Source organism: Physeter macrocephalus, chromosome 11, assembly GCF_002837175.3.
Source record: "Physeter macrocephalus isolate SW-GA chromosome 11, ASM283717v5, whole genome shotgun sequence".
In the NCBI taxonomy this organism is placed as follows: Eukaryota; Metazoa; Chordata; class Mammalia; order Artiodactyla; family Physeteridae; genus Physeter; species Physeter macrocephalus.
The window spans coordinates 31,522,716-31,549,386 of NC_041224.1; the positions used below are offsets into that span (position 1 = coordinate 31,522,716).

At 46.2% G+C, this 26,671-nt stretch overlaps 2 protein-coding genes across 2 annotated transcripts in view; one reads left to right on the forward strand and one right to left on the reverse strand.

The window, feature by feature from the left end:
* TUBAL3 (tubulin alpha like 3) overlaps positions 1-4,260 on the forward strand; it is a 12,639-nt gene extending 8,379 nt beyond the window's left edge. The window contains exons 3-4 of the mRNA XM_007103152.2: positions 1,548-1,696; positions 3,316-4,260. Coding sequence (XP_007103214.2) covers positions 1,548-1,696; positions 3,316-4,260 — 1,094 coding nt within the window. The remainder of the gene's footprint in view (positions 1-1,547; positions 1,697-3,315) is intronic.
* A 10,892-nt stretch (positions 4,261-15,152) lies between these two features.
* UCN3 (urocortin 3) lies at positions 15,153-15,653 on the reverse strand. Its single transcript, XM_007103148.1, has one exon. It carries the CDS (start codon positions 15,651-15,653, stop codon positions 15,153-15,155), a length of 501 nt encoding a protein of 166 aa, XP_007103210.1.
* Between the last annotated feature and the right edge of the window lie 11,018 nt (positions 15,654-26,671).

The window sequence follows — 26,671 nt, forward strand, 5'->3', positions numbered from 1 at the left end:
TTTCATTAGGTCCCATTTGTTTATTTTTGTTTTTATTTCCATTTCTCTAGGAGGTGGGTCAAAAAGGATCTTGCTGTGATTTATGTCGTAGAGTGTTCTTGCTATGTTTTCCTCTAAGAGTTTTATAGGATCTGGCCTTACATTTAGGTCTTTAATCCATTTTGAGTTTATTTTTGTGTATGGTGTTAGGGAGTGTTCTAATTTCATTCTTTTACATGTTGCTGTCCAGTTTTCCCAGCACCACTTATTGAAGAGGCTGTCTTTTCTCCATTGTATAGTCTTGCCTCCTTTATCAAAAATAAGGTGACCAAATGTGCATGGGTTTATCTCTGGGCTTTCTATCCTGTTCCACTGATCTATATTTCTGTTTTTGTGCCAGTACCATACTGTCTTGATTACTGTAGCTTTGTAGTATAGCCTGAAGTCCGGGAACCTGATTCCTCCAGCTCCGTTTTTCTTGTGAAAGCCTCTTTTGAAGCATATAACTAATCATTTAGATTGGTGTGCTTTTTCAGCACACAGCTGGCTCTTTATCTTAAAATGCAAAAGTACCACGCATGTGTGGTGGGTTGAATGTTGTCCCCCCAAAACTCTGCACCCACCTGGAACCCCAGAATATGAGTTTATTTGGAACTGGGGTCTTTGCAGATGTACATAGTTAAGATGAGGTCATACTGGATTAGGGAGGCCCTATGTCCAATGATCTAGTTGGATATATGGATGATATATGGCCCATATAACAATTATAAATAATAATGATAAAATTGGCTTCATGACATGTATTTATGCAGATGTACCCCAATGGCCTTGGCAAGTTAAGATGAGGTCATACTGGATTAGGGAGGCCCTATGTCCAATGATCTAGTTGGATATAAGCATGATGCGTGGCCCATATAACAATTATAAATAATAATGATAATGGCTTCATGTCATGTATTTATGCAGATGTACCCCAATGGCCTTGGCATCAGATACCTAGAAGCTCCTGCCTAAGAGGAGAAGCACTCATTTTCTAAGAGCAGTACCCTGCTCTTAGAAGGTGGTGGTCCCCTCAGTACACCTTATGAGAAGAGAGAACACACGGACAGGAAAAGGGGGCATTGTGACGGGGGCAGAGATGATGTGATGTAGCTGCTGGCCAAGAACTCCAAGAACTGTATGCAGTCACCAGAAGCTGGGAGAGAGGCATGCGGCAGTTTCTCCACCAGAGCCTCCAGAAGGAACCAACCCTGCCGAAATCTGGACATTGAACTTACGGCCTCCTGAACTATGAGGCAATAAATCTCCCTTGTTTTAAGCCACCAAGTTTGTTGTACTTTGTTACAGTAGCCCTGAGAAACTAGTAAAGGGTGTATGATGGAAAAACATGCTTTCAATTTATATGGGGATAATTATCCCTTTTCCTCGATTAAGAAAGGCCAGTTGGGCAGTTTAAATACATTTCTTTATAGGACATTAGCAGAGAGAAAGCAGGTCAGGGTACAGGGCTGTGCAAGAGTTAGGGGTGGGATGGAGTGGACTGCACTGACCTCCTTTCCTCTTGGCAGACGAGATCCGTGCAGGCAGGTACCGCTCACTCTTCCGCCCGGAGCAGCTCGTCAGCGGAAAGGAGGATGCTTCAAATAACTACGCCCGTGGTCGCTACTCTGTGGGGCCGGAGATCCTCGATCTGGTGCTGGAGAGGCTCCGAAAGCTGGCAAGTGTCTCCTCTCTCCTTCCACAGGCAGTGCCTGTGTGCCTGTGATCCTGAGGGACCCGCCCAAGCATCACTTTCTACCTACGCCTCCATCCCCACCCAACCTCTCCCCTGGGAGCCTCCTGCGCATGCTTAAAGCTGGGCTGGTCCTGATGTGGGCACCGACTACCTTCCTTACTAGGCAGGGGAAAGAAGCCTTTGCACTTACTGTACAGCCCCCATCGACTATTTTGTTTTTCTTTTTATATTTATGAGGAAATATTTTATTTTATTTCCCCCCGTTTTATTGAGGTATAATTGACCTATAACACTGTGTAAAGTTAAGGTGTACATCATGGTGATTTGACACAGGAATATATTGCCAAATGATCACCACAATCAGGTTAGTTAATACATCCATCCCTCACATAATTACCTTTTTGTGTGTGTGGAGGCGACAACATTTAAGATCTGTTCTCTTAGCAGCTTTCAAGTTTACAACACAGTGCTGTTAACTACAGTCACCATGCTGCACATTAGATCCCAATAACTTAATCGTCTTATAACTGGAAGTTTATACGCTTTGAGCAGCATCTCCCCCCGACCCCAGTTCCTCACAACTACTCTTCTACTTTCTGTTTCTATGAGTTTGGCTTTTTTCGATTCCACATATAAGTGAGATGATGCAGTACTTTTCTTTCTCTGTCTGACTTATTTCACTTTGCTTAATTGCCCACAAGGTCCATCCACGTTGTCACAAACAGCAGGATTTCCTTCTTTTTAATGACTAGCCCCCATCTACTCTTGCTTCTGCTGACTCATGGCATATCTTTTTATCAGAGACTTCCAAAGAACTCTTAAAACTTGTCATTTTCCAATAGTTACTAAGATCTGTAAAGTTAACAGGAGGCACATCCTACCTGGAGATCAGTTACTCTTTACTGATAGTTAATTCTTCCCTAAGGACCTGTGTCTGGAGAATCCTTTGTCTAGAAAAAATTTTGGTGTTTGGCATAATCATTAGGGAATACAGTACCTTTTACACCAGCACAGTAGATTGGGTATGAAAATGAAAGGTACTTCATCTACTGGGGGGGGGGGGATTATATTACTTCAATATTTTGCTTGTCATTTTCTTTTACTCTTTACTGATAGTTAATTCTTCCCTAAGGACCTGTGTCTGGAGAATCCTTTGTCTAGAAAAAATTTTGGTGTTTGGCATAATCATTAGGGAATACAGTACCTTTTACACCAGCACAGTAGAAGATTGGGTATGAAAATGAAAGGTACTTCATCTACTGGGGGGGGGGGGATTATATTACTTCAATATTTTGCTTGTCATTTTCTTTGTTATTGATAAAGATCTTACTTTAGATCACATACAGATAAATTCATCAAGGGTAGCAAAAGACAGTTGAATATTTATGCTTTGCTTATAGTAAAACTCTAAGCACTTCCCCCACTCCAGAAGTAACTACTCAAGTATGTTTCAAAGTAAATCTGTTTGTGATGAGTTAAAGATGGTAAACCAGTTCTTTAGGAAAGTTTCTATTTGTTTTGGGGTACTAGCTGTGTCCCACGGTTACCACTGCTTCTGGGTTTATTTGGCTGAATTCTTACATCCCGTTTACTTTCCCCAGGCGGAACAGTGCAGTGGTCTTCAGGGATTTTTGATTTTCCGAAGCTTTGGAGGAGGCACTGGATCAGGATTTACGTCTCTCTTAATGGAGCAGCTCTCCATAGACTACAGCACGAAGGCTAAACTGGAGTTCTCTGTCTACCCAGCCCCCCGGATCTCCACGGCTATAGTGGAGCCTTACAACAGCATCCTCACCACCCATCTCACCATAGAGCATGCGGACTGTACCTTCCTGGTGGACAACGAGGCCATCTATGACATATGCCATCGCAAACTTGACGTTGAACACCCCTCTTATGCCAGCATCAACAGGCTGCTGAGTCAGGCAGCATCTTCCATCACCACTTCCCTCCGGTTTGAGGGGGCCCTGAACGTGGACCTGATTGAATTCCAGACCAACCTCGTACCTTACCCTAGAATACACTTCCCTGTGACCAGCTTCGCTCCCATCATCTCTGCAGACAACGCCCACCACAAGGAGCCCTCTGTGTCAGACATCACGGCTGCTTGCTTCGAGTCCTCCAACCAGCTGGTCAAGTGTGACTCTCACCTGGGGAAGTACGTGGCCTGCTGCCTGCTCTACAGGGGGGACGTGGCCCCCAGGGACGTGAACATAGCAATTGCAGCCATGAAGACAAGGAACCTTGTCCAGTTTGTAGACTGGTGTCCAACTGGATTCAAGGTGGGCGTCAATGGTCATCCCCCCCGGGCAGTGCCGGGAGGGGACCTGGCCGAGGTCCAGCGGGCTGTCTGTATGCTGAGCAACAGCACGGCGGTCGTGGAGGCCTGGGCCCGCCCGGGACACAAGTTCGACCTCATGTACGCCAAGAAGGCGTTTCTGCACTGGTACGTTAGGGAAGGCATGGAGGAAGGCGAGTTTGTAGAAGCCAGGGAAGACTTGGCAGTCTTGGAGAAGGATTACGAGGAAGTGGGGCGAAGTTTCTGATGCAGGTCTGACTGGTGACAATGAATGCTAAACTGAAGTGTCACGCTTTACACTTAAAGCCTAGAGTTCCCTTGATGATCAGAAAAAGGAAATTAAGTCACGCGAGACCCCGAGTTCCGATCAAATGGGTCAGTATTGACAACGAGCTCACATTTCCTTGTCTGTTAGTGTCACTCAGCACTGCTCCCTGTGAACCTTCTAAGATTTGGAGTCCTTTGAATTTCTGGGGCTCATATTTTTTTGTTGTTGTCAGAATGGAAACCTGGCTTTATTCTTTGCTTTTTCAACCAAGTGACTGTGAAACCCTAAAGTGAATGCTTTCCCTTTCCTGTTCCTGAGGTGGAAAATAGCATGTAATGATTATTAATGTTATTTCCCCATATATATATATATCTTACACATTGATTAAATAATGAATATTTTCAATGTGAGTCTTTTCCTTCTTCCAAGGCCTTAAGGTCTCAGTTTGCTTTTTATACAGACAAACAAATAAACAAACAACAAGAATATTCTTGGGTTTTTCAGAAGTTTGAATCTGTGTGTCCTGCAGGTCAGAAGGTGAAAGTGATTTCTTTCAGCTCCTCTGTCATTGAGGACGTGTTCTGGAAGCATGGCCAGCAGAACCCTGCATGGGAGCCATTTAAGACGTTGAGAAAAATTGCAGATTCTTGAGCTTCATTATGGACTTGCTAAATGAGAAGCCCTGGGAATTGGAGGGAGGGTCATCTGAGGATTTAAGTTCAAAAACCACTTCATGGAATTAACTTTGGGTATTAAACTGACTCATGATCAAACAGGTGATAATTTAAAATGGACAAAACAGCTATAAATGCATTAAAATGACAAGCTAGATTTGAAAGATCCATGATGTTTAGTCTACTAGTTGGAAGTAAGATAAGACACTGCAAAGGTGCTCGCTTGGACTTAGGTGTTGCTCTCGAGCTGATTGTAGGTAGGTTTCAGGTGCCTCATTCATCTACAGGGCTGACCTTTCAGCCTGGGCCCTCCAGTTATGCTCTCTTGGTCTCCACGTGGTCAGTGCTTTTGGTCCAGCTGGACAACTAAAGGTAACAGGCTCTAAAGCCTTGGCTGGAAGCCTAACGTTGTGGTTCTTGTTGTGAGGTTTATCAAAGTGCAATGCTACCGCCTTCTTCTTGCATGTGCCCCCGGGACCCGAGAACTGCCGCTCCATCTTTAACACTTTCCTGGTAGATGCTTTTACGAACCAAAATCACTGCATGAGATGTGGCCTTTAAGAGCTTCATTCCAACAATGTACCACTTTGCTTATTTTCAACTCACACTGCTGTCCCCACGGAGGCCAATGACTGAAGTTTGGTGGAAGTATTGTTTAGACACTCTTCACCGTGTTCGCAGGCATTCCGTTCAAGCTAGACGGCTCACCCCTTCCCAGCACTTTTTTTTTTAAAGGGAATTCCTTTATTTATTTTTATTTTTTTATTATTATTATTTTTTTGTGGTATGCGGGCCTTCCTCTGCTGTGGCCTCTCCCGTTGCGGAGCACAGGCTCCGGACGCGCAGGCTCAGCGGCCATGGCTCACGGGCCCAGCCGCTCCGCGGCATGTGGGATCCTCCCATACCGGGGCACGATCCCGTGTCCCCTGCATCGGCAGGCGGACGCGCAACCACTGCGCCACCAGGGAAGCCCTCACCTGGAACATTCTAGAGTGTCCATCCCTCCCCTACAGCAGCCTCAGGATTCCTTTCAGCCACAAAACCACCCCTGGGTCTTCACCCCTTGGTGAACGGGCCGCAGTGAGAAGCGCACAGTTCTGCGTTGCAGGTAAAAAACGGTGCGCATTCCTTACCCAGGGACAGTGAACGCAGTTTGGAAATTGTCGTGGTAGCGTGAGAACACAGAGTAAAAGGAGGTTCTCTCGACCTTGCGGTGCCCCAGGTGTCAGAAGACAAAAAGTGAAGTCCCTTTGCTGCCTGTAATGTCACACTGGCCCCAGCGTGGCTGGCCCAGTCACACTCTGGCTGCCCTTGTGAAGCGTCCGTTCAAGTCATAGAAAAGGAATATTGATCTCCATCTAAGGGCATCTTTCCTCCTTCCCAGCGCCATCTGTTTGGTGTCAGGAATATCAGTCACAGAGAGTGGACCACACGCGTGTTCTTACTTATACACACGCACACAGAACCTGTGTGGTCAGTACGTGGCTGAATCCATCCGTATGAGAAAAAGCCAGTTTTTTCCTCCTGTGTGTCTCCTTTACTTTCACACAAATCACTTTCATTCTGACACTTCTTAGCACCAAATGTGTGGAGGTTTTTCCACACGCCAGCAAGCAGTTCTCTGCAACACCAGCTGGGTGGCCTGCAATTTAACTCAGTTCTGGCACCATCTACCTGGAGACGGTGTCAGAGCCCACAGGTTAAGGGCTCAGTCCCACAAGACTGCTCCCCACTTCAGATGCCAACCCCAAGTCCAGGCTGTTACCTGTGCTTCCAACTGATTGGCTATAAATTGGAGGCTCCCAGGACCTCCTCCTTGGGTCTATTAATTTTCTAGAGTGGCTCACAGAACTCTGGGAAACACTTACTTACGTTTACTAGTTTATTAAAGGATTTGATAAAGGACACAGATGAACCGCCAGACGAAGGAATCCACAGGGTGAGGTCTGGGAGGGTCCCAAGCACAGGAACCTCTGTCCCTGCGGAAATGAGGTGTGTTATCCTTTTGGTGTGGATTTCACCAACCTAGAAGCTCTCTGAACTCCTTGCTACTGGGACTGTGTGGATGTTTATGGAGACTTCCTCACGTAGATGCGATCAATTATTAACTCCATTTCCAGCCCCTCATCCCTTTCCCCTTCCAGACGTGGGAGAGAAGGAGCTAGCTGAAAATCCCAAGTGTCTAATCATGGCTTTGTCTTCCTGGTGACCACCCCCCATCCAGGAGCCCAGCCAGAGTCACCTCATTAGAACAAAAGATGTTCCAAGTGCTCTTATCAGTTAGGAATTTACAAGGGTTTCAGGGGCTCTGTGCCGGGAACCAGGGGCAGAGAGCAAGATACACATTTGCTAATCTCGCAGACCATCATTTCAGATCTTTAGTAATACTGGTGCCTCCTTCACGCAAAGCACGTGGTGAAAACAAAGCCGGACCACAGTGGTGCTGTGAGGGGTCTTCTGCGGGGGAGTTAATAGTGGAGGAGGCCCCGCGGTGTGAAAATAACTTCTCCTTGCCCGGGTGAGGGAGGGCCTGAGCGTGGAGGCTGCTTCTCCTTCCCGTTATCCCTCCCCAGATCCTGATTCCGGCCCTGATGGTCACTGCGGAGAAGGACTTTGTGCTCGTTCCTGAGATCCATGGCTCACGGGCCCAGCCGCTCCGCGGCATGTGGGATCCTCCCATACCGGGGCACGAACCCGTGTCCCCTGCATCGGCAGGCGGACGCGCAACCACTGCGCCACCAGAGAAGCCCTATTTTTATTTTTTATTTATGTATTTTTGGCTGTGTTGGGTCTTCATTTTTGTACGAGGGCTTTCTCTAGTTGTGGCGAGCCGGGGCCACTCTTCATCGCGGTGCACGGGCCTCTCACTATCGCGGCCTCTCCCGTTGCGGAACACAGGCTCCAGACGCGCAGGCTCAGTAGCTGTGGCTCACGGGCCTCGTTGCTCCGCGGCACGTGGGATCCTCCCAGACCAGGGCTCGAACCCGTGTCCCCTGCATTGGCAGGCAGATTCTCAACCACTGCGCCACCAGGGAAGCCCCCCCCACCCCCAGCACGTTTTTTTTTCTTTTTTCCCTCTCTCCTTTGCCTCTGCTCCTTCTCACTACTTTCTCTCTTCTTTCCTTCTGTGACCGTGGGGTGTAATTCCGACTTCAAACCCAGATCAGACGTCACCTGTTGCCTGTGGCCTCTTGGGAATATAGGGAGAGTGGAGATACACTATGAGGTTTATCACTATGTTGAAAATACTGTAGTAAATTCTCATTGATGAAATATATTTTTTCATGTGAATATCCTACATAGTAGTCTGAACGTTTAGTAGGCTTTTACTAAGAAAAAATATTCTTTTATGTACATGTGTTATTCCTCTCTTTAGACACTGGAGGGCGCTGGTGAAATGCTTAAATAATTGCTGGGTTTTTTTTTTTTTTTTTTTTTAGTGTTCTAGAGGGCATTTGAATGTGTGGGGGGGTGGGGGCGTGCGCACATGTGTGAGAAGACATTTAGAAAACTCAGAAAAGACCATTTAGAAGTTTCCTTTTGTTTTTAAAAATTAATAAACTACTAAAATTAAGATTAAAATCCTAAAAATTTCTTAAATTTTTAAGTTCAGCTTGTAAATCTTATTATTTCTAAGTTTAGCAAAGTTAAATAATCACTTTTAAAGGGAATATGTTTGAATTTTTTGTGCCCTTTGCAATCTTAGATAAATACTCAAATATTTCAGGTTGTATTTATAAATTTATTTTATTTTAAGAATTTTAATTGTCTGCCAAACTTTCCCAAGTACTCTAATTCTTTTAGGATTTGAAAAAGAATAGATACATGTATATGTATAACTGAATCACTTTGCTGTACACCTGAAACTATCACAACATTGTTAATCAACTATACTCCAGTATAAAATAAAAAGTTAATTTAAAAAAGAATATATACATGTATATGTATAACTGAATCACTTTGCTGTACACCTGAAACTATCACAACATTGTTAATCAACTATACTCCAGTATAAAATAAAAAGTTAAAAAAAATCTAATTCTTTTAAAATCAAATAAAGTAAACTATAAATATGGTGATTAGTATTCTTATATGTTCCAGATTGTCTATAAACTAGTAGGATTTTTATTTAAGATCACAGGTGTAAATTATTTACTCAATTTACATATTTAAAATTGGAATTATAAGGCTGACTATGATTCTTTTAGGCCAAATACTCTTAAATATTATACATACTGCACTTTAAACGCTAATTATGCACAGATTCCTTGTCACAAGAACTTTAATCATCCTTATTTAATTAACTCATTCACCAGTTATTTACTGAGTGCCTGTCATGTGTTCCTCATTATTCAGGCCACCCGGGATAAACATTAAGCCCTCCCGCCTCGGCCCCCGCACCCCAATCCCTGCCCTCATGGTTTATATGGTAGTGAAGGTGGGGTGAAAGATAATAAACAAGATAAATAAGTAAGTTATATTGCATGTTAAAGGTGCCGGGTACAATAGTGCACAAAGGAAATAATAGAGCCTGGTAAGGGGAAAGGAGGTTGCAATTTGAAATAGGGTGGTTACTAAAGGCCTCAGTGAGAAAGAGGCATTTGACAAGGAGTTGGAGGAAGTGACACGGGAGAATGCAGATGCCTGGAGGAAGAACATACCTGGCAAACGGAACCTGCAAAGGAGACTCAGAAGGAGGGGCTATTGAGGAACAAGGGAAACAGAGTATGATGTCCTGAAAGCCAAGCTAGAAATAAAGTGTGTGCGGGGGGCAGGTGGTGGTTCACCGGGTCGAGTGATGCTTACAGATCAAGAGGCGTGAGGGCGGAGGCTTGACCACTGGATTCAGCAACGTAGGGGTTCTGGCTGACCTTCGTGAGCAGTTTCAGTGGAAGGATAGGGATGGACGTCTGACTTCGAGAATGAGAGGCAAGTAGAGGGCACGTCCAAGGGAGCGCTGTCAAAGAGAGCAAAGGGATGGCCACCGCCTGGAAGGGGTCAAGGGCTTGTAGGCTGTCGTCTAGGTTTCTGTGCCGATGTGAACCAGGCAGCGGGTGGGGTGACATTGACGTTGTGGGAGGAAGAAGGGCCAGTTGTTGGCTCAATGTCGTAAGCAGGCGAGAGGGCATGGGAAGCTGGTGCAGAGCACAGTGTGGCCCTCCACCAGGAGCGGGTGGGCGTGTGGCTTTCTAGCGTTGAAACGAGGGAGAGTGCATGAGTCCAGGTAGGTAGATGTGGGGTGGGATTGTGAAATTTTTCTTCTGAAGCATCCAATTTCCTTGGTGGAGTAGGAAGCAAGGTCACCAGCCGAGACTGGATAGGGAGGATCTATGAGAGGTTTGAGGAAGGAAGAGGAGGGAGAGTCTAGGACAGTAGGCACGTGAATGGTGTAGAGAGATGTGGCCTAATTGATGAACAGCTTTAAGAGCCCATTTGAGGCGTCTTGTCAGGATTTTAAAGTGAGATCAGTCTGTGTGTGTGTGTGTTTGTGTGTGTGTGTGTGTGTGTTAAGCTGTGTTCAGCTTCAAGGTGCAGGGGCGGTATGGTGGAGTGTTTGAATTTCTCAGGGTTTAATGAATTAGGCAAAGCAGAAGTGGAACAAGAGAATGACAGGTGTCTACAAAAAACAATGATGATTGACCACTGCGTTTAAACTGGTAAAGAGTGAAGAGATGTTATGAGCAGAGGGTGAGGGACAGTGAAAAGGTAGCAGGATCAACGGATTACTGGTCTCAGTGGGGCTGAAAGATCGTTGGAGTTGGTGTCCTAGAGAAAGCGAGCTGGAGAGACAGGAGGGGCCGGTCTGACAGTTTATGATCTGTGAGGATGAAGTCTGGGATGTGGCCATGGGATCAAGTGGCCGAGAGATGGTGTTGGACGGGGTCAGGGAGTAGACCTGAGACCCGGGATGTGGGGCAGGTCATCTTATGCATGTCAAAATCACCCATCGTCACGGCAGGAGTGGTGTCAGAGAGGCTGGTGAGCTAAAATGATCAGGAACTGAGGCACGCTGACCCAGGTGCTGGTAAAGAACAGTGCCAACAGGGTGGTTAGGCTGATTCGATCCTAAGACATGAGGTTCAAGCTGGGGGATGATGGTTTAGAGAGGAAGGAGACAGGACTATCTCCTGGGGCTAAAGATGCTTGTCCCTTAAGAAAACACCATGTCATCCCATAGGCTTGGGGTTATCTTCCCAAGATAACTTTTTTGTTTTTTGCCTTCCCAGCTTGCCGAGGCTTCTGAGTGATGCTGACCAGGCTGTGACAGGATCTTTGCAGCTCTCATGGACATGCTGAACCCTAGGCAACAGTCCATAACAGAAACTTCATTAATTAAAGGATGAGGTGGGATCATTGTGTCCTATGCCTGAAACTAATATGACGGTGTATGTTGCTTACACCTCAATAAAAATACATTTAAAAAAGAACGAAGTGTCCCATAGCGCACGCTTAGATTTGAGTCTAACTAACTAACCTAACTAAGGTTGGTTTTCAAGTCCGATTCCATCTGTGGTTCTTACTAAGGTAGCTAGCTACACCATTTGATTAGGTTTTGTCTTTCTCTGGCTCTTAATATATAATCAATGTCTTTTAGTTTAATACTACATACTTTTGAGCTCATGTACCTCCCATTTCTTGGAATTACATAAAATATCTGATTGAATTCTGGGTATCACTTGGCTTTCCCTGATTATTTGGTTACAGCTTCCAAAATTATTCCACTGCCATGAAGCAGGCACCGCTGTCGGCTGTTGGTATTTGTTTGCGGGGTTTCTTGTTGGGTAGAACATTTGGAGATCCTGTCATCCATGCACTTGTCTCCTTGGAGAAGGTTCACTTGGCGTCTGAGCCTCACTTCATTTTAAAAAGAGAGCTTAAACCCGTTTTTTCAAGGGAGCTCAACACAGCTCTCCCCCTCTCCCCCACCCCCGCAAATGATTTTACAAAGTGAAATCGAGAGTGAATCTTGGTTTTATAAGGTGAACTCAAGGGTGGCAGATGGCAGCGGTGGTGATCTCTGGATGTGGCCTTCTCCCTTCCCACATGTTGATGTGACTGTGACGGGGTCCATTCTGGGGATTGGAGCTCGGACAGCAGAGTGCTGGGCTCAGCAGGAGCCTCTGGCAGGAAACCTGTGCTTTCCCACCGTTCTTGGTGGGTCCAGCTTTGGCAAAGTCTCCTTAGTTTATTAAGCAGATGCTTCTGGTCACATTTAAATCACCTGTAAGGCTCTGAGGGCATTCTAAACACCAGATCCACCTGCTGAAGACATAATAAGTCCTAGTATCTGTGTGGGGCTTTCCTAGCTGCTTCCATGTTTGTGGTTCACTGGGGCTCGTGCTAGTCCTGTAAGGCAACAACATGGCTCATGTTTTTATGCCCTTTGTACACGTGAAGGGCCCCCTCTGCATGGAGGGAGGAGCAGAGGCTTTGTGGCCAGAGAGATCTGACTGTAATTTACCAGCCGGAAGACCTTGGACAGTTCCCTCACTTCTCTGGGCTCCAATCTCTTGCTTCAGGTGCAAAGCTGAATCCTCTAGGATTCTGTTACATATGCCATTCCCCTTCCCCTGCCAGTAAACCTCACCACCTTAGATACATTTTAGCTTATACGTGATGGTGTATTTGCAAAAAGAGCAAGAGAAAATCTGGCATTTGCAATGATTTGTGCCTTCTTTTTTTTAATGACCCTTTTGATTGGAGCTTTTGTGATGCAGGTACCGTGATTCAAAACAAAGCAAAACTTTTCTCCCGTTGCGGAGCACAGGCTCCGGACGCGCAGGCCCAGCGGCCATGGCTCACGGGCCCAGCCGCTCCGCGGCGTGTGGGATCCTCCCAGATCGGGGCGCGATCCGGGTTCCCCTGCATCGGCAGGCGGACGCGCAACCACTGCGCCACCAGGGAAGCCCCAAAGGAAAACTTTTTAAAGCCACTTATCAAAGTCCGCTAGAGGCTGCTGTTATCAAGGCTTTGCTCACCTAGCCGAAGGTCCTGAGGAGACAGCTGTGAACTTGGGCGTGCTTGGGGGTACCAGCTGCAACTTTTAAGTTCTCCTAGTTTTCTGTTGTTCATGGAAATGTCACACCTGCTTGCTTTTTTCCTTAGCCAAGCTAATCTCCTGCTTCCTGTCCTTTGCACCTTTGGCGTGAACAGAATATGCAGTATTAAAGCAAAAATAAATATTAAATGCAAATTTAAAGAAATCTTCAAAATGGAAAAAAATAATAGTTACCTTAAAAGATACTCATGAGAACTCCATGAGGTCACATTCATAAAGAGATTTCCTGGCACATCAGCACTGAGGCAAGTTAAAGGATTTGCTAAGAGACACATAAGAAGAGGAACCCAGACTCAACGTAGGTATTCTGAGTCTCGGGCAGGATTCTTTCTGCTCTATCATGAGGTTTGTTTCCCAGGATGGAAACAACGGTTGCATTTCGGTTTTTTGATCATTGGTTCTGTTAAGAGATGGGGTATTTTTCATTTCAAGTTTAGCTTAACATTTCAAAAAACGCACAGTTTCGCTTTTGCCAATAATGTCCACCAGAAGCAGGATTGTTGAGTTAAAGGTAAAGTGAACTTGTGATTTTAATAAGTATTTCCAAACTGCCTCTCAGAGTTTATATTCCCACCAGCCAGCAGTGGAGGAGGGTGGTTTTTCACCTCATCAATCACCGTGTGGGCCAATTGTCAAACAGAGACATTTGCCTATTTGATTGATGGGTGACAAATTCTATATGAGTGCAGGTTTAATTTGTTTTCTTAGCAATGAAGTTTAGCATCTTTTCATACATTTAAGGATCATTTGTATTTGTGTGTGTGTGTGTGTGTGTGTGTGTGTGTGTGTGTGTGTGTATGATCTATTCATGTCCTTGCTTATTTTTGGGGGGGGATTGTTCTTTTCAGTTTTTAGTAGCTCTTTATATATTTGATCAGTAAGCCATTTGTGTTTTACATGAGTGGCAAACATTTTTCAAATCTGTCATTCATTTGTCTCTTGACTTTTTGTCTGGTGGTGGTGGGGTTAGTTGCTGGTGTGTGTGTATGTGGTTTATTTTACCATGTGGAAGTTCCTTTTATGTATTCATGACTTGTCACCATGCAGAAGGCTTTGCTGCCAGAGGCCATCAGAGTTCTTGCCGATGTCCATTTCTAGTGAACTTTTACTCATATTAAACCTTCTCATCTTGCTCTGAATTCCTTATGTTTTTTTTCACACTAATTGCTATCACGTTGCCGTTCATCACTTATATACTCCCTGGAGGTATCTGCTTCTTTTCAAATTTTGCTTTTGTCTGTTCACTTAGACTGTTGAGTCATGGAGAGCAGAGGCCTTGCCTCCCACATCAATATCCCCCACTGGGTCCAGCACTGGGCTGGACAGTGACCATGGGTTCAAGAAGCACCTATTAAAGATCGGTGGACCAATCCCTAGCAAGCATGGAGGAGCTGGGGATGTCTCCCATTAAACCCAGGGGCCCACTCAGTAGCAGATCCCAGACTGTGTCCCTGGGTGGGACCAGGCCATGTAGATGGCTCTTGATCGAACGACAGCCGGCACAGTCCTGCCATCTTGGCCTTTCCCAATCTCTTCTTCAGCCCTCCTAAAATCTCCAGGAACCATATTCCTGTCCTGGGAGAGTTAGAAATGGATTCACATGTAACCTCCCTCACTAGCCGTCCCCTTTCCAAGCCCGGAGGCCTGAAAGCAGCCGGCTGAAGGAAGAGGAATTGAAACCAGCCAGGGGTTCAAGAAGCCATCGGTTTTAATGGGGGTGAGAGGGGAGGGAAGGGAATGCTGAGTGCCCTCATCTTCTGGCCTTGTCTGGGGAAGGTGGGTGTGTGGAGGGGAGAGGGGCTCTGCACGCCCTCTTCTCGGGCATTGGGTCATGAGGGAACAGCCTGGAGGGCAGGAGTGCATAACCTTTGCCTCTCATCGTGGGGAAGAGAGAGGACATGCAGAATGTAGGTGGAGACATCAATGGCCTGGTATCTGTGAAGCGGGGACTGTACCGCATTGGTGTGTGCAAGTACAGAGGAGCAGGGAGCTGGGCCAGAGGCAGGAAGGAGCAGAGGGGTTGAGCAGTGAAGCAGCCTGGAAAACAGGGCAGATTCCTCCAGTACGAACCAGCCCTCCCCTCCACCCTGACCTCTGTCCTTGTCCCAGATGGGCCGCCCTCCTGCTGTCCTCTGCTTCTACTTCTTCCGTCCAATCTGGGCCATCAGGTGGGCGTTGGCAGCTGCCTTGGCTCGTAGGTTCTTGGCCTTGGCAATGTTGAAGAGGATGTTCATGATGTTAGTGGGGACATCGAGGGACAGAGTGAACTTGGTGCGCCGGTCACTCTTGGCCTTGCCCTGGTACAGCCTCCGCCGGAGCTGCGCCTGGGACAGGTATTTGTGCCGGGTGCTTCTAGCCCCACCGCCGCCCCCAGAGCCAGGGAAGGTGCTGTTCTCCTTGTCTTCCTCCTCCTCCTTCTCCTGGTCTTCTCCTGAGAGTGAGTCTTGGCTGGGCAGGGAGGGGAAGCTTCTCTTGCTCAGCAGGGGCGCATCCTCCAGCTGGCTCTTCCTGGCCTCAGACAGGGCTGTGTTGAGGCAGCTGAAGATGGACTCGGCTTTGTACAACTTTTGGGAGAGGCCTGTCCTGGGGGCCCCTAGGAGCAGCAACGGTAGCAGCAGGAAGTGGGCTGGTATCAGCATCTCTCCCTGTGGCAGAAAAGAGCAATGTGCGAAGAGGGTGTGAGAGGGGCTCAGGGCTCAGGAGGGCCTGGATCAAATCCAGTAGGGCTTTGTTCATGTGCAACTTCACTGGTCGTCCAAGTGTGGTCTCTGAACCAGCAGCATCATATGGAAATTTGTTAGAAATGCGAAGAATTCTCAGGTCTTGCTCCAGAGCTAGTCAATCAAAAACTCTGGGGCCAGCCATCTGCATTTTCACAAGCCTGATGATGACTGATCCTCGCTTTAAATAATCCAAATGTATGAACTAGCTGCGTAGCACGCAGGGAAAGCAACACACACTCTGCAATTAGTCAGGCGTAGGCTCAACTTCCAACTTGGTCCTTATTTGCCTGAGGGCGGTGGGTAGATTGGTTAACCTCTGAGAACGTCAATTTCCTCATCTGATAATTGGGGATAATAATAACTACCTCATAAAGGTTAAGTGAAAGATTAAATTAAAATGGAAAAGCTCCTGGTCTAACCAAATACTTAATGAAGACGGTTGGTTCATAACTGTTTATATGTAAATCATCTCCAGGTCCTATTAGGATAAGATTCAGTACACACACAACCATCTCAGAAGTGATCTGTCTATATCTATATATCTATAAATATACTATAAATTATATAAATAATATAATATGAATATAAATTATATCAATATAATATAAATATAGATATACAAATATGCCAGGTAATTGGATCCTGCAGACCAGTATCTTTGTTGTGTTGTGTTTCTGGCTTTTCCTTTTTGTCTATACACCATTTGCTCCATCCTAACCCAGACAGGCTCTCCTTGCCTTGAACTCATTCTAAGTCAGCAGTTCTCAAGCTTCAGAGTATTTAGAATCATGTGAATGGATTGTTCAAACACCAGCTGCTGGGCCCCATCCCAAGCATTTCTGAATCAGTAGGTTTGGGGTGAGGCCTGAGAGTCTGCATTTCTAACACATCCCTAGACGATGCTGATACTGTGGGTTCATGGACCACACTTTGAGAACCACTTTCTCGGTGTTCCAATCCATCTCTGAGCTCCCTAGAATCGTGTGTCCAATTCCCTGAGAACATTACAGGGTGTGTGTTGACTGTGGAAAAGTGGACTTTTTTTTTCCTGTCAATATTGTGTCAATAACCAGACTTCCTGCTTTATCATTTACCAAGGAGCTCCTTAGTTGTTTTGCATAAAAGTAGCATGAATTGTGGCTTAGCTTAGAATTAGCTGCCTCACACCTTGGAGGCAACTTAAAGCCTGGAAGAACTTTCAAAGGGCTTGTCGAGGCTGAAAAGATTTAAAAAACCAAAAACCAATTGACAAAGAAAGGGTTAACACGGGTGGGGAAGTTGTCTTCTCTGTCACTCTATCCCTTTGTACCCCGATCCTTTCATGGACCAGACTCAGCCCTGGCCTCCCACTAACTTGCTCAGCAATTAAATGCTCTGGGTGCCAGTATTTCCATCTGTGAGATCAGGGGATTGAGTTCCAGGCCCTTCCCTCTCTCTCTGTCTATCTCCTTGTTTAGTTTTGTTTAGCATTTGCAGCATAAAAGAGCAGAAATGTCCTTTTCTCCTCACTAAAGTCTGATTCCTAAGCAAGTTTCTCCTCTTATGTTCTTTGGATTCTTCTGCCACCACCCTAGTGCAACAACACAAAAGTTTAAGATTTCCCTCCTACCTGCTCTGAAAACAAGTGGCCCCCACCTAGTTAGATTTAAGAGGTAAAGTTCTACATCTTTATTTTTCTCATTTGGATACCTGAAACTGAGCTATTCTTTGGGGTTATTATAAGCAGTGCTTCTCTGAAGATACACACTTACTTCTGAGAGCTGTGACAGCCACGTCACGCCCTAGGATGAGAGGCACTGAGGAACCTGGGCTGGCCTGAAATTCAGAGCACCTGCAAGGGAGAGAGTGCTCGAAGGAAAAAAGTGAAGCGAGAAGGCAAACGCACAACTCTGTGGCGTTGCCCAGTGCCAGCCCCGTTTTCTAGCAGCGAGGAAGGCGGAGGTAGTCCTCATGTTACCCAGCTCGTCTGCAAACACTGATAAGATGTTGAATTAGAGAACACTTTATAAAACGTAACTGCTGAACCTAGGGGGCATTAAAGCATTTCAAAAGGTATTATAGTAATGAGCTGTGGACTCGTGGAAGCGCTTATGTGTCACATATACACACACAGACTTCCAAGCAATGCACCCTCAAGTGAGCAGAGGGTTCACTCATGAAAGACCCTTCCCCCCAAGAGGGAAGAGCGGCCAGGAGAAAGTTGACATGTTACAGATAACACTTGTCATTGGCAGCATTCGCATTCATGTTCTTACTTCATTCATTCTCAGAAGAGGGGTGTGCATCCGTGTGTGTGTGCGTGTATGTATGGGTGTGTGTTTGCTGGATTGCTCTGTTAGAGGAGAACATTGCAGACAGGATTTCTCAGAAGACTTGGACATCAGATGGAGACAGCAGACATCCATCTTTATGGTCCCCCCCTTCACAGGTGGCACCTAATCATTACAGACATCTGTCCCCTCCCTCCAGTGTCCCCAGTATAGCCAGGGGAAAAGGGCTCTAGGCTTTGAGGGCAGAGGACGTGGGCTGGGAAGCTCCCCTACCCTCAAATGCCTTCCATCAACCACTTAACCTCTCAGTTGTCACATCCTAAAAAGGAGACATTACCTGCCTCACAAGTGCATCAAGAGAACGAAAGGAGATGCCCTTGGTAACCAATAAATGCAAGCATCCTCTGGCTCGGGCAGGCAGCGGGGCATTGTACCCTGGAGTTTCTACCCCACACCTTCCCCCATCCACCCCGTTTGTAAACACGGTTTTCATATTCACAGCTAGACTCTGTTCAGAAAAATACATTTGTAAGAACCCATTCTGCCCCAGTCTATTACCTTTTGCAAAGCAGGTCTCTCTACCAATGAAGGAAGGGTCATTTTGCCCCCCCGAGAAACTTCCCCATGGTCCCTTTAGAGCCAACTTCTTATTTAAAACACAGACCTTGGCGTTCAGCACGGTGCCCCCAGGGGCGTTTGCAACTCTCATCTCTTACCCCGTCCAGTCCCCAGCACCTCCTGCCTAATTTAGGGCAAATCAATTTATCCTTCATAAAGAAGCCCCCAACCAAAACCTTACCCGTGAGTGGACTTCCTTCCGGAGGGGAAAAGCGCAGTGAGATGTGCGGCAGCTTCAGGACCGGGAGGTCTGCCCCAGGACCATCCCCCCGAACTTCTGTCTACGCCGGAGTCGCTGGCTCTTTTTCTCGTATGGTTCGTAAGTGGGCCGTGATATTTCCTCTCTATGGAAACCACCCCACTCCCTCGTGTGTGTGTGTGTATAAAAGTGACAGATCACGGGGTGGATCGTAAATCCAGACGCAGTGTCTACCCTGGGATGCAATTCCGTTTAAAATACAACCAAAGCAGCTGTCGGTGTCATGGAGATGACAGGCTGCCGGCATCCTCGACCCCTCCTATCCACCTTCCCTCCCAGCCCTCCCATCACTCCCCCCTGTGCCCTTCCTGCCCTAGCAACTTGATTCACTGAGAAAAAGGAAAAACACTCTGTTGAACTGAGAAGCAGCTTCTTTGACGAGTTTTATTACTCACCTTAGTTCTTATTAACTTCAGCTTTCCCGCATCCTTGTCTCTCTACCCCTCCTTTGGGAAACCTGGCACCAAGACCTGCTTGAAAGTAGAGAAGAAAGGTCCTCTGCTGTCCTGTGATTCTTGTGGGTTCTGACTTGCAGTGCTCTCCCTGGCTACTTACAAGGCTCTAGATGTCTGCGTTCATCAAAGGGCACGCAGAGCGGGTAGACACCCACCTAGAGCTTTTGGTGGGAAATCACTGGAACTTTACCCATTTTTATTTATCTATTCATCCAATATCTTTAGAGCACCTGCTGTGTGCCAGGTCTTGCCAGGACCCTCAGGAATTCAAAGTGAATTAAGACCCCCGTTCTTATGAGGCATTGGCAGTTTAGAAAGATATGTAAAAGCAGGCTGATTTCTGTGTGGCAAATGCCATAGCACGGAAGGGAGCATCCCCGTCCTGGAGACTCGAGACAGGTAATGTACCGGAGCAGAGCAGAGAGGGACCTGCAGGAGGCAGTGGACAGGAGGTAGGGGGACTGCATGCGGCAGAGGCTGGGCTCACACTGGGAGGTACTCTGAGTTGAATTTTACTCTAAATGCAATGGTGTAGGTGTAAGGGGATTTAGGCAGGTGACCCCCTTATTTCACAGCTGAGACGGTGAGAGAAGTGACTTGTGGGGATTACACAGGCTCTTGGTGACTGAGAATCCAGGTCTCTCATCTCTTTTCACATCCACCTTGAACCTCAGGCTTAACCATCAGGAAGGGCCGTGCACGACCACGTTCTCTCCAGGTCTCCAGGCCAGACCACAGCTCCCATCCTGGATGGGCACTTTCAGATCTTGAAATTCCTCTATGATGATGAAGAGGTGAGTGGACTTCTGTAATTCTCAAAACTCTTCAATGCTCACAGGTGTCTGTGTGAAGCACACGGAAAGCCCTTATCCAGAAGGACCCCAAGCCCTGGCAGCTTCAGCCTTCATTGTGGCTACGTGGGGATTGGACCTCACTCCCTCTCCTTCTTTTGGAGCTGCCTGTCTCTCTGGCCGGCCTCCTCCTGATATTAGTGGCAGCATGAAACTAGGAGATTTAAATTCATTCGTTCGTATATTCTGGTCTTTGGGAGAAGGTTGTTTTTGTTTGTTTGTTTTTTCCATTTCAGATCCTGAGGCAGTAATGGAATTTGTGTAGGTTGAGGGGTAGAGAGATGGAAATCTGAGTTTCACTCCCTCTTCTACCTTTCTGAGCTCTGACATGCCAGGAGGGCAGTCTTGTGAGGATACCAAACATTGCTCCCCTAGAGCGGGGATCCTCAGCCTTGGCCCCCCTGACGTTTGGGGCCAGGTGATGTGGAGGGGCTGTCCTGATGTTTCGCAGCTTCCCTCTAGCTACTTGATGAAGTATCAGCCCTCCCCTGCCCAGCTGTGATGACCAGAAATGTCTCCAGATATGTCCCCTGGCGGCAAAATTTCTCCCTGCCCCTCTCCCACGCCATGAGAACCACTGCCCTAGGGTATGGGGTTTAGAAGGAGAGACAATGGACTTTGGCTTCTCTTTTTGTGATCTGCCCTGACTCCTCTCAACTTCCTAGAAAACCTCCCCACTTGAGGCTGGAGCTCCATGGCACCAAACCATCTTTGTGTCAGGGGCTGGTGGCTGTCTGCTGAGCCTGCCGGCCCGTGTCCAGACAGAGATGGGCTCCTGCATTCCCACTGGCTCATCCCAGGTCACCTTTGGGATTGGCTGATGGCTCCCAGAAGCTCTGAGGGTGTGAGCAGGCAGGCTCCAGACAGGATGCTCACAGACCTGGGCAGTGGGGAAGGGTCCTAAAGGTACTTTTCTTAGAGAAGAAAACTTCAAGAAGCAGTCTGTTTGCTTTATAGCTTGAAAAGTGCTTCTGGCTGCATCTGAGGGAGGATTGGAGACAGTTTTGGAAAGAAAGAGGACGATTAGTGAGCAAAAATCGCCAGCGTTTCGGTTCATATAAATGATGATTTCCCTTCCCACCCTTGTCTGAAATGCACATGAAGCATGCTGCTATGCTGGCCCATTTCTCTGGCCTTGGTGAGCCATTGGTATTGAAGCCGAATCCAGCCTCTGTACCCTGACACCGAATTAATTCTCAGAGCAGAGTTTTGCGTGAAGTAGAAAAGAATAGCTTTATTGTTTTGCCAGGCAAAGGGGGCCACAGCGGGCTGATGCCCTCAAAACTGTGTGTCCCAACCTGGAGGGGGTAGTGAGGAGTTTTATAGTAATGGTTCAAAGAGGGCGTGGTCAGCTTGTGGACATTCTTCTGATTGGTTCGTGGTGAGGTAAGCGAGAGTCAGCATCATCGACCTTCTGGTTCCAACCGGTCTGGGGTCTAGTGCTTGTGGGAAGCACACAGTTAACTTCTCCCACCTGGTGGGGGCTTCAGTGTCTGCAAAACAGCTCAAAGGTATTGTTACGTGTATCCCTTGAGGGGGAACCCGGACCCTGCCCCAAGGCTGCACTATTGTTTCTCTTGAATGCTCTTCCCCTGTCTCCCGGTCCCCTCTCTTCCCAGATTAGCATCTGTTTGAACCTGCCCGTTGGAACTCAGGGAAGGTCAGGGAGGCTGAATGAAGCCTATTTCCTGTTATCAAGAAATGAGGACACAGAAAGGCTTTTGTGCCTAGGAGCCCCACAGGGCCCTGCTTGGTATAGGTATCTTCCATGAATTCATCTCTATGAATGAGGGATGTAAATACTCGGTAGAGGGTATGTGGAGGGCCCAGGTGGGGAGAAAATCTGATCAGCTTCATATATAGATAGAAATGGCTCTTACTTATAAAGCTCATTTCACCAAAGTGCTCAAAGCACTTACACATAGTGACATAATTATTTTCTTAACATCTGAGCTAGGCAGTAAAAGAAAAAAATAAGAAAAAGGAATTAGGGAATTGGAAGGACGCTTGATTTATAGGAGAGAGGCTTTACCTTGGTGTCAGGAGAAAGGCTTTTCACTTCTGCCTCAGTTTCTAGCTTGGTGACTGGATTGGGACGGTCACTTACATTCTCTGCTCCTGTTTCATAAAATGTAGATTAGTGCATCTTCCTATTTTTCTAAGGTCAGTGTCAAGATAGTATTTGTAAGAACTTGATAAAGTTTTACGTGGATGCAGAGTATTATTCATCCTTATTTTTCAATTCTCCCCTTATTTCCCTTTTACTGATTTTTAGTTTACTTGACTCCTCAGTTTTCGGAGGGTGTGTGTTAATCTCCCATTGTATTTGTGGGTTTGTCGATTTCTTTTTGTAAGTCTGTCCATTTTTGCTTTATATATTTGGAGTGTTGGGTACATACAGATGGCCCCTTTTATCATTTTACTATAAACACTTTCATGCCAAATAAGGGTTGCCTTAGAGTCTGCTTTGTCTGATATCAAAATTGCTATTCCAGTTTTCTGTTGGTTAACATTTGCTTGGTGCATTTTTTCCAGTTTTTTTCCTGTGTCAAAATTCTTTTGTAGATGGCATATACTGAAATTTTAAAAATCCAATCTAGCAATCTCTGTGTTAACAAGCCATTTGACACATTTGTACTAATAGTGATCACTGATGTGACACATTTGTACTAATAATGATTACTGATGTATTTGGATTATTTTCTGCTATTTTACAGTGTGCTTTCTATTTGCACTGTTTTTTTTCCTTTGTTTTATTCCTGTTTTTCCTTTTCTGTATTCTTCTAGATTGATTAATTCGTCATTTCATCTTTCCCTCTATTATTTTATAATACAAACATTTAAAGCTACAATCTTTCCTCTAAGCACTGTTTCACTATATCCCGCAACAAATGAACAGGGCCCCCTTTAACCTGCTGAAATTATTCTGGTCTGTTGGGTAGGGGAGACCCTTGCCTTGACTCACATTTTTCCCAACAGGCAGGACTGATTTAATTACTAATATTAGTACTTCTACAATAATAGCACACCCATTACACTGTATTTACATTCAGTCCTTTCTGATATGGGTTCTCCAATGCTCTCTCCCATGGACCTATCAGAAATCGGTTTCATTGGACTTTGCATCCACCTTGCAACCAGCAGCAGTGGAAACAGGTGGGTAAAGTTCCAGCCTGTCTCCATGTCCAGGTGCCCTGGCAAATCACAGACATCTTATGATCCTCTCTGATGGACTTTTGGCGGCTGATTGATTCCTAGAGCGAAGCTCCTGGGGGCCGCTGGTAAGAGGCAGCTGCCTCCTCAGGGCCACGTGAAACAGAGCATCAGAGCTCTCTGTCTCCCTCCAGGGAAGGGGGGACGGACGTTGCCTTCTTGGGTAGCCTTGCAGGGCTGTCCCATTGTCGCCTTCCCAAACGTGGGCCCAATCACAGCGCTCTGATTACCTGACGTGTGGACAAGGTGATCAATACCAACAGATCCACTTAGGGGATATGTTTTCTCTAGTGACAAGGTGACCTCTCCACAAAGCAGCAGACTGGGCGTGCTCCCAGGCAGGGGGGCCAGGATGGCGAGCTCACCCGTGGTTCTGCACAGGGGCCGAGTCAGTAGTCATGGTGGCCAAGCAGCCCACATTCTTCCAAGGGCAATAAACTCTCCTCTGCCACCCCCAACCCTAAATGTGTTTTGGAACCTCTGTCTACATGCCTGCAGGTTAATCAGGTACTGCACTCAATCAATTCACCAATCAATCAATCAGAAATAAAGCCAGTATGTTCCTATCTGCTGTGAATTTTAATCCGTTTCCCTTGTCAAGCCTAGGCTTTGAAGCTGGCTGTGGTCCATTCCTGCCGGTCTCTGTTTGTCTGTAAGCAGCTTGAGGCTGAGATTTATGCCAGGAAAGATACAACTAACACAACATCTGAAGTTTAGTAGAGACTCAACAAGGAAAGCTGATTCTCCTTATTCAGTAGCTGCGCATATATATATATATATATATATATATATATATATAGGTCCATTCCTGCCGGTCTCTGTTTGTCTGTAAGCAGCTTGAGGCTGAGATTTATGCCAGGAAAGATACAACTAACACAACATCTGAAGTTTAGTAGAGACTCAACAAGGAAAGCTGATTCTCCTTATTCAGTAGCTGCGCATATATATATATATATATATATATATATATATATACACACACACACACACAATTGCAATCAATTACATATACCTGAACAGATATTCTTTAGGTATTTTAAATGCCTTTGTTTCCATGAACTTTTCTAGAATCATAGAGTGTTTGGCCTAAAAGAGAGGTCATGCTCTAGTTCAATCACTTAGCTCAGGTCACACACAGGTTACCCTCATAGCTCAGGCCCCCGACACTAACATTCTTGAGGGTCATCCTCTTTTGCAAAGCTGGATGAGGCTGCATTTCTGACCATGAGGAGGGAACAGGACTTGGCCTTGAGAGTGAGGGATTGTTTCAGACATGGAGCCCATAATTGAAGATCATATTATTGTAATGAAATTAAAATGAGAAATTATTAGAGATTTATTCAGAAAGACAAGTTGTAGGGAGTCAGACTGCATTGAGATTCCATTTTATCTCTAATAATCAAGGAAGGGTGAAGAATGTATGTGTGGGTCTCCACAGCTCGAGGCTGGGTTAGCAGGGAGTGGTACCTCTATAGTCAGCTTTCGAGAGTGTGAAGTCATACAATTAATTTCCATTATAGAAGCTGAAGGAGTAATTCAAATTTCAAGGAGTACGCTTGTGTGTATATATATATGTGTACAAGACAGGGAAAGTAGGGGGAGAAAAAACAATGGATAAATCTGCGATTTTGGCCAGTAATTGTCAGGAGGTTAGGGAGAGAAGCTGCTATAAGCAGGTGCATCCCATGATGCCAGATCACTGGCCAAATGGGCAGGGCCCTCCACTGTTGATGCTCTCTCTTGTTTTGTTCTACAAGTCAAAAAATAAACACCACTTTGCCAGTTCTGCCTCCACCCAACAATGCCCCAGATTCCTTACTCCAAGTAAAAGGAAGATCATGAGTAGGATGAAAGGCAGCTGTCTTGATAAAGCTTTCCCCCTTTATTCTACTATTGTAGAAACATTCAATAAATACAATCATCCCTCCAAATCAGGTTTATTGGAAACCTACTAAGGACAAGGAACATAAGTGCTAAGTACTTAGTACTAAGTATTATAGTTAGTGCTAAGTACTACAGGAGCCTGCTGCTCAAAGTGTGGTCCATGGACCCCCAGGCTCAGCATCCCTGGGAGCTTGTTAGATATGAAGAATTTCAGATCTCATCCCAGACCGAATGAATCAAACTCTTCCTTTTAATAAGAGCCTCAGGGGAGAAGAGGAGCTAGGGGAAGCACTAACAAATGGCTTTATTTTAATTAATTAATTAATTAATTAGACCTTGCGGGGCTGCTTGAGGGACCACCAGGGAACTTCCACAAATGGCTTTATTACAGGAATATTTTTGTAGACATGTTTGAGGCATCAGGTGATTGAATGAGAAGAGAGCCTCGCAAGAAGATTAGAAATGATCAGCTTTTTAATCCTTTGTGGAACACAGCTTGACTTTACCCCAGGGAAAGCCGAGGGGAATAGTGTCACTTTGCTCCCATTAGGGTCTGTAGCTTTGGGAAGGACACCATGTTACCGTGGTGGGGGGCTGGAAGTGGATGAAATTAAAAGTACTGTTCAGTAAGACACCCCAGAAATAGCTCGTTGGGCCTTGGGGGCAGTGTGGACAGTAGGTTCCATGTTATCAGACCAGGGCATGAGAAATTGGACTGGTAACGTGAGTAAACGTGGGTACATGTATTTGTAGCCATAGCATAGATGTTATTTTAATTTTTTAATTTTTTTATTTTTTTGCAGTACGCGGGCCTCTCACCGTTGTGGCCTCTCCCGTTGCGGAGCACAGGCTCCGGACGCGCAGGCCCAGCGGCCATGGCTCACGGGCCCAGCCGCTCCGCGGCATGTGGGATCCTCCCGGACCGGGGCACGAACCCGCGTGCCCTGCATCGGCAGGCGGACTCTCAACCACTGCGCCACCAGGGAAGCCCCATAGATGTTATTTTATATTCTGCCCTTTCTCCCCCTCCCACTGCATTTTTGAACATTTAAAAATCTGCTTCTCTTTCGGCTCATGTGAGACTTACTTTCCCACCCATTCTGTGTCACGGGGACAATAACATCCCTACCCTCAATCTCACACTCTGGGTACCAGGTGGATGGCTCTCGGGGTTGCTCCAGTTCCCCTGTGGGAAAAGGAGGTCTGAACAGTCATCTTGGTGAGCAGCAGGTACCCGCTCAGGTCCCAGGGTTTGCAGAAACTATCGCTAACGTTGTACCGTACAGAAGGCAGAGAAGCCTGGGTTGAGCTTGAGCTGCTAACGAGAACATCACTGCTCTGTGGAGTCTCCCTGCGGCAGCTCAGAGGTGAAAATGAGATCGTC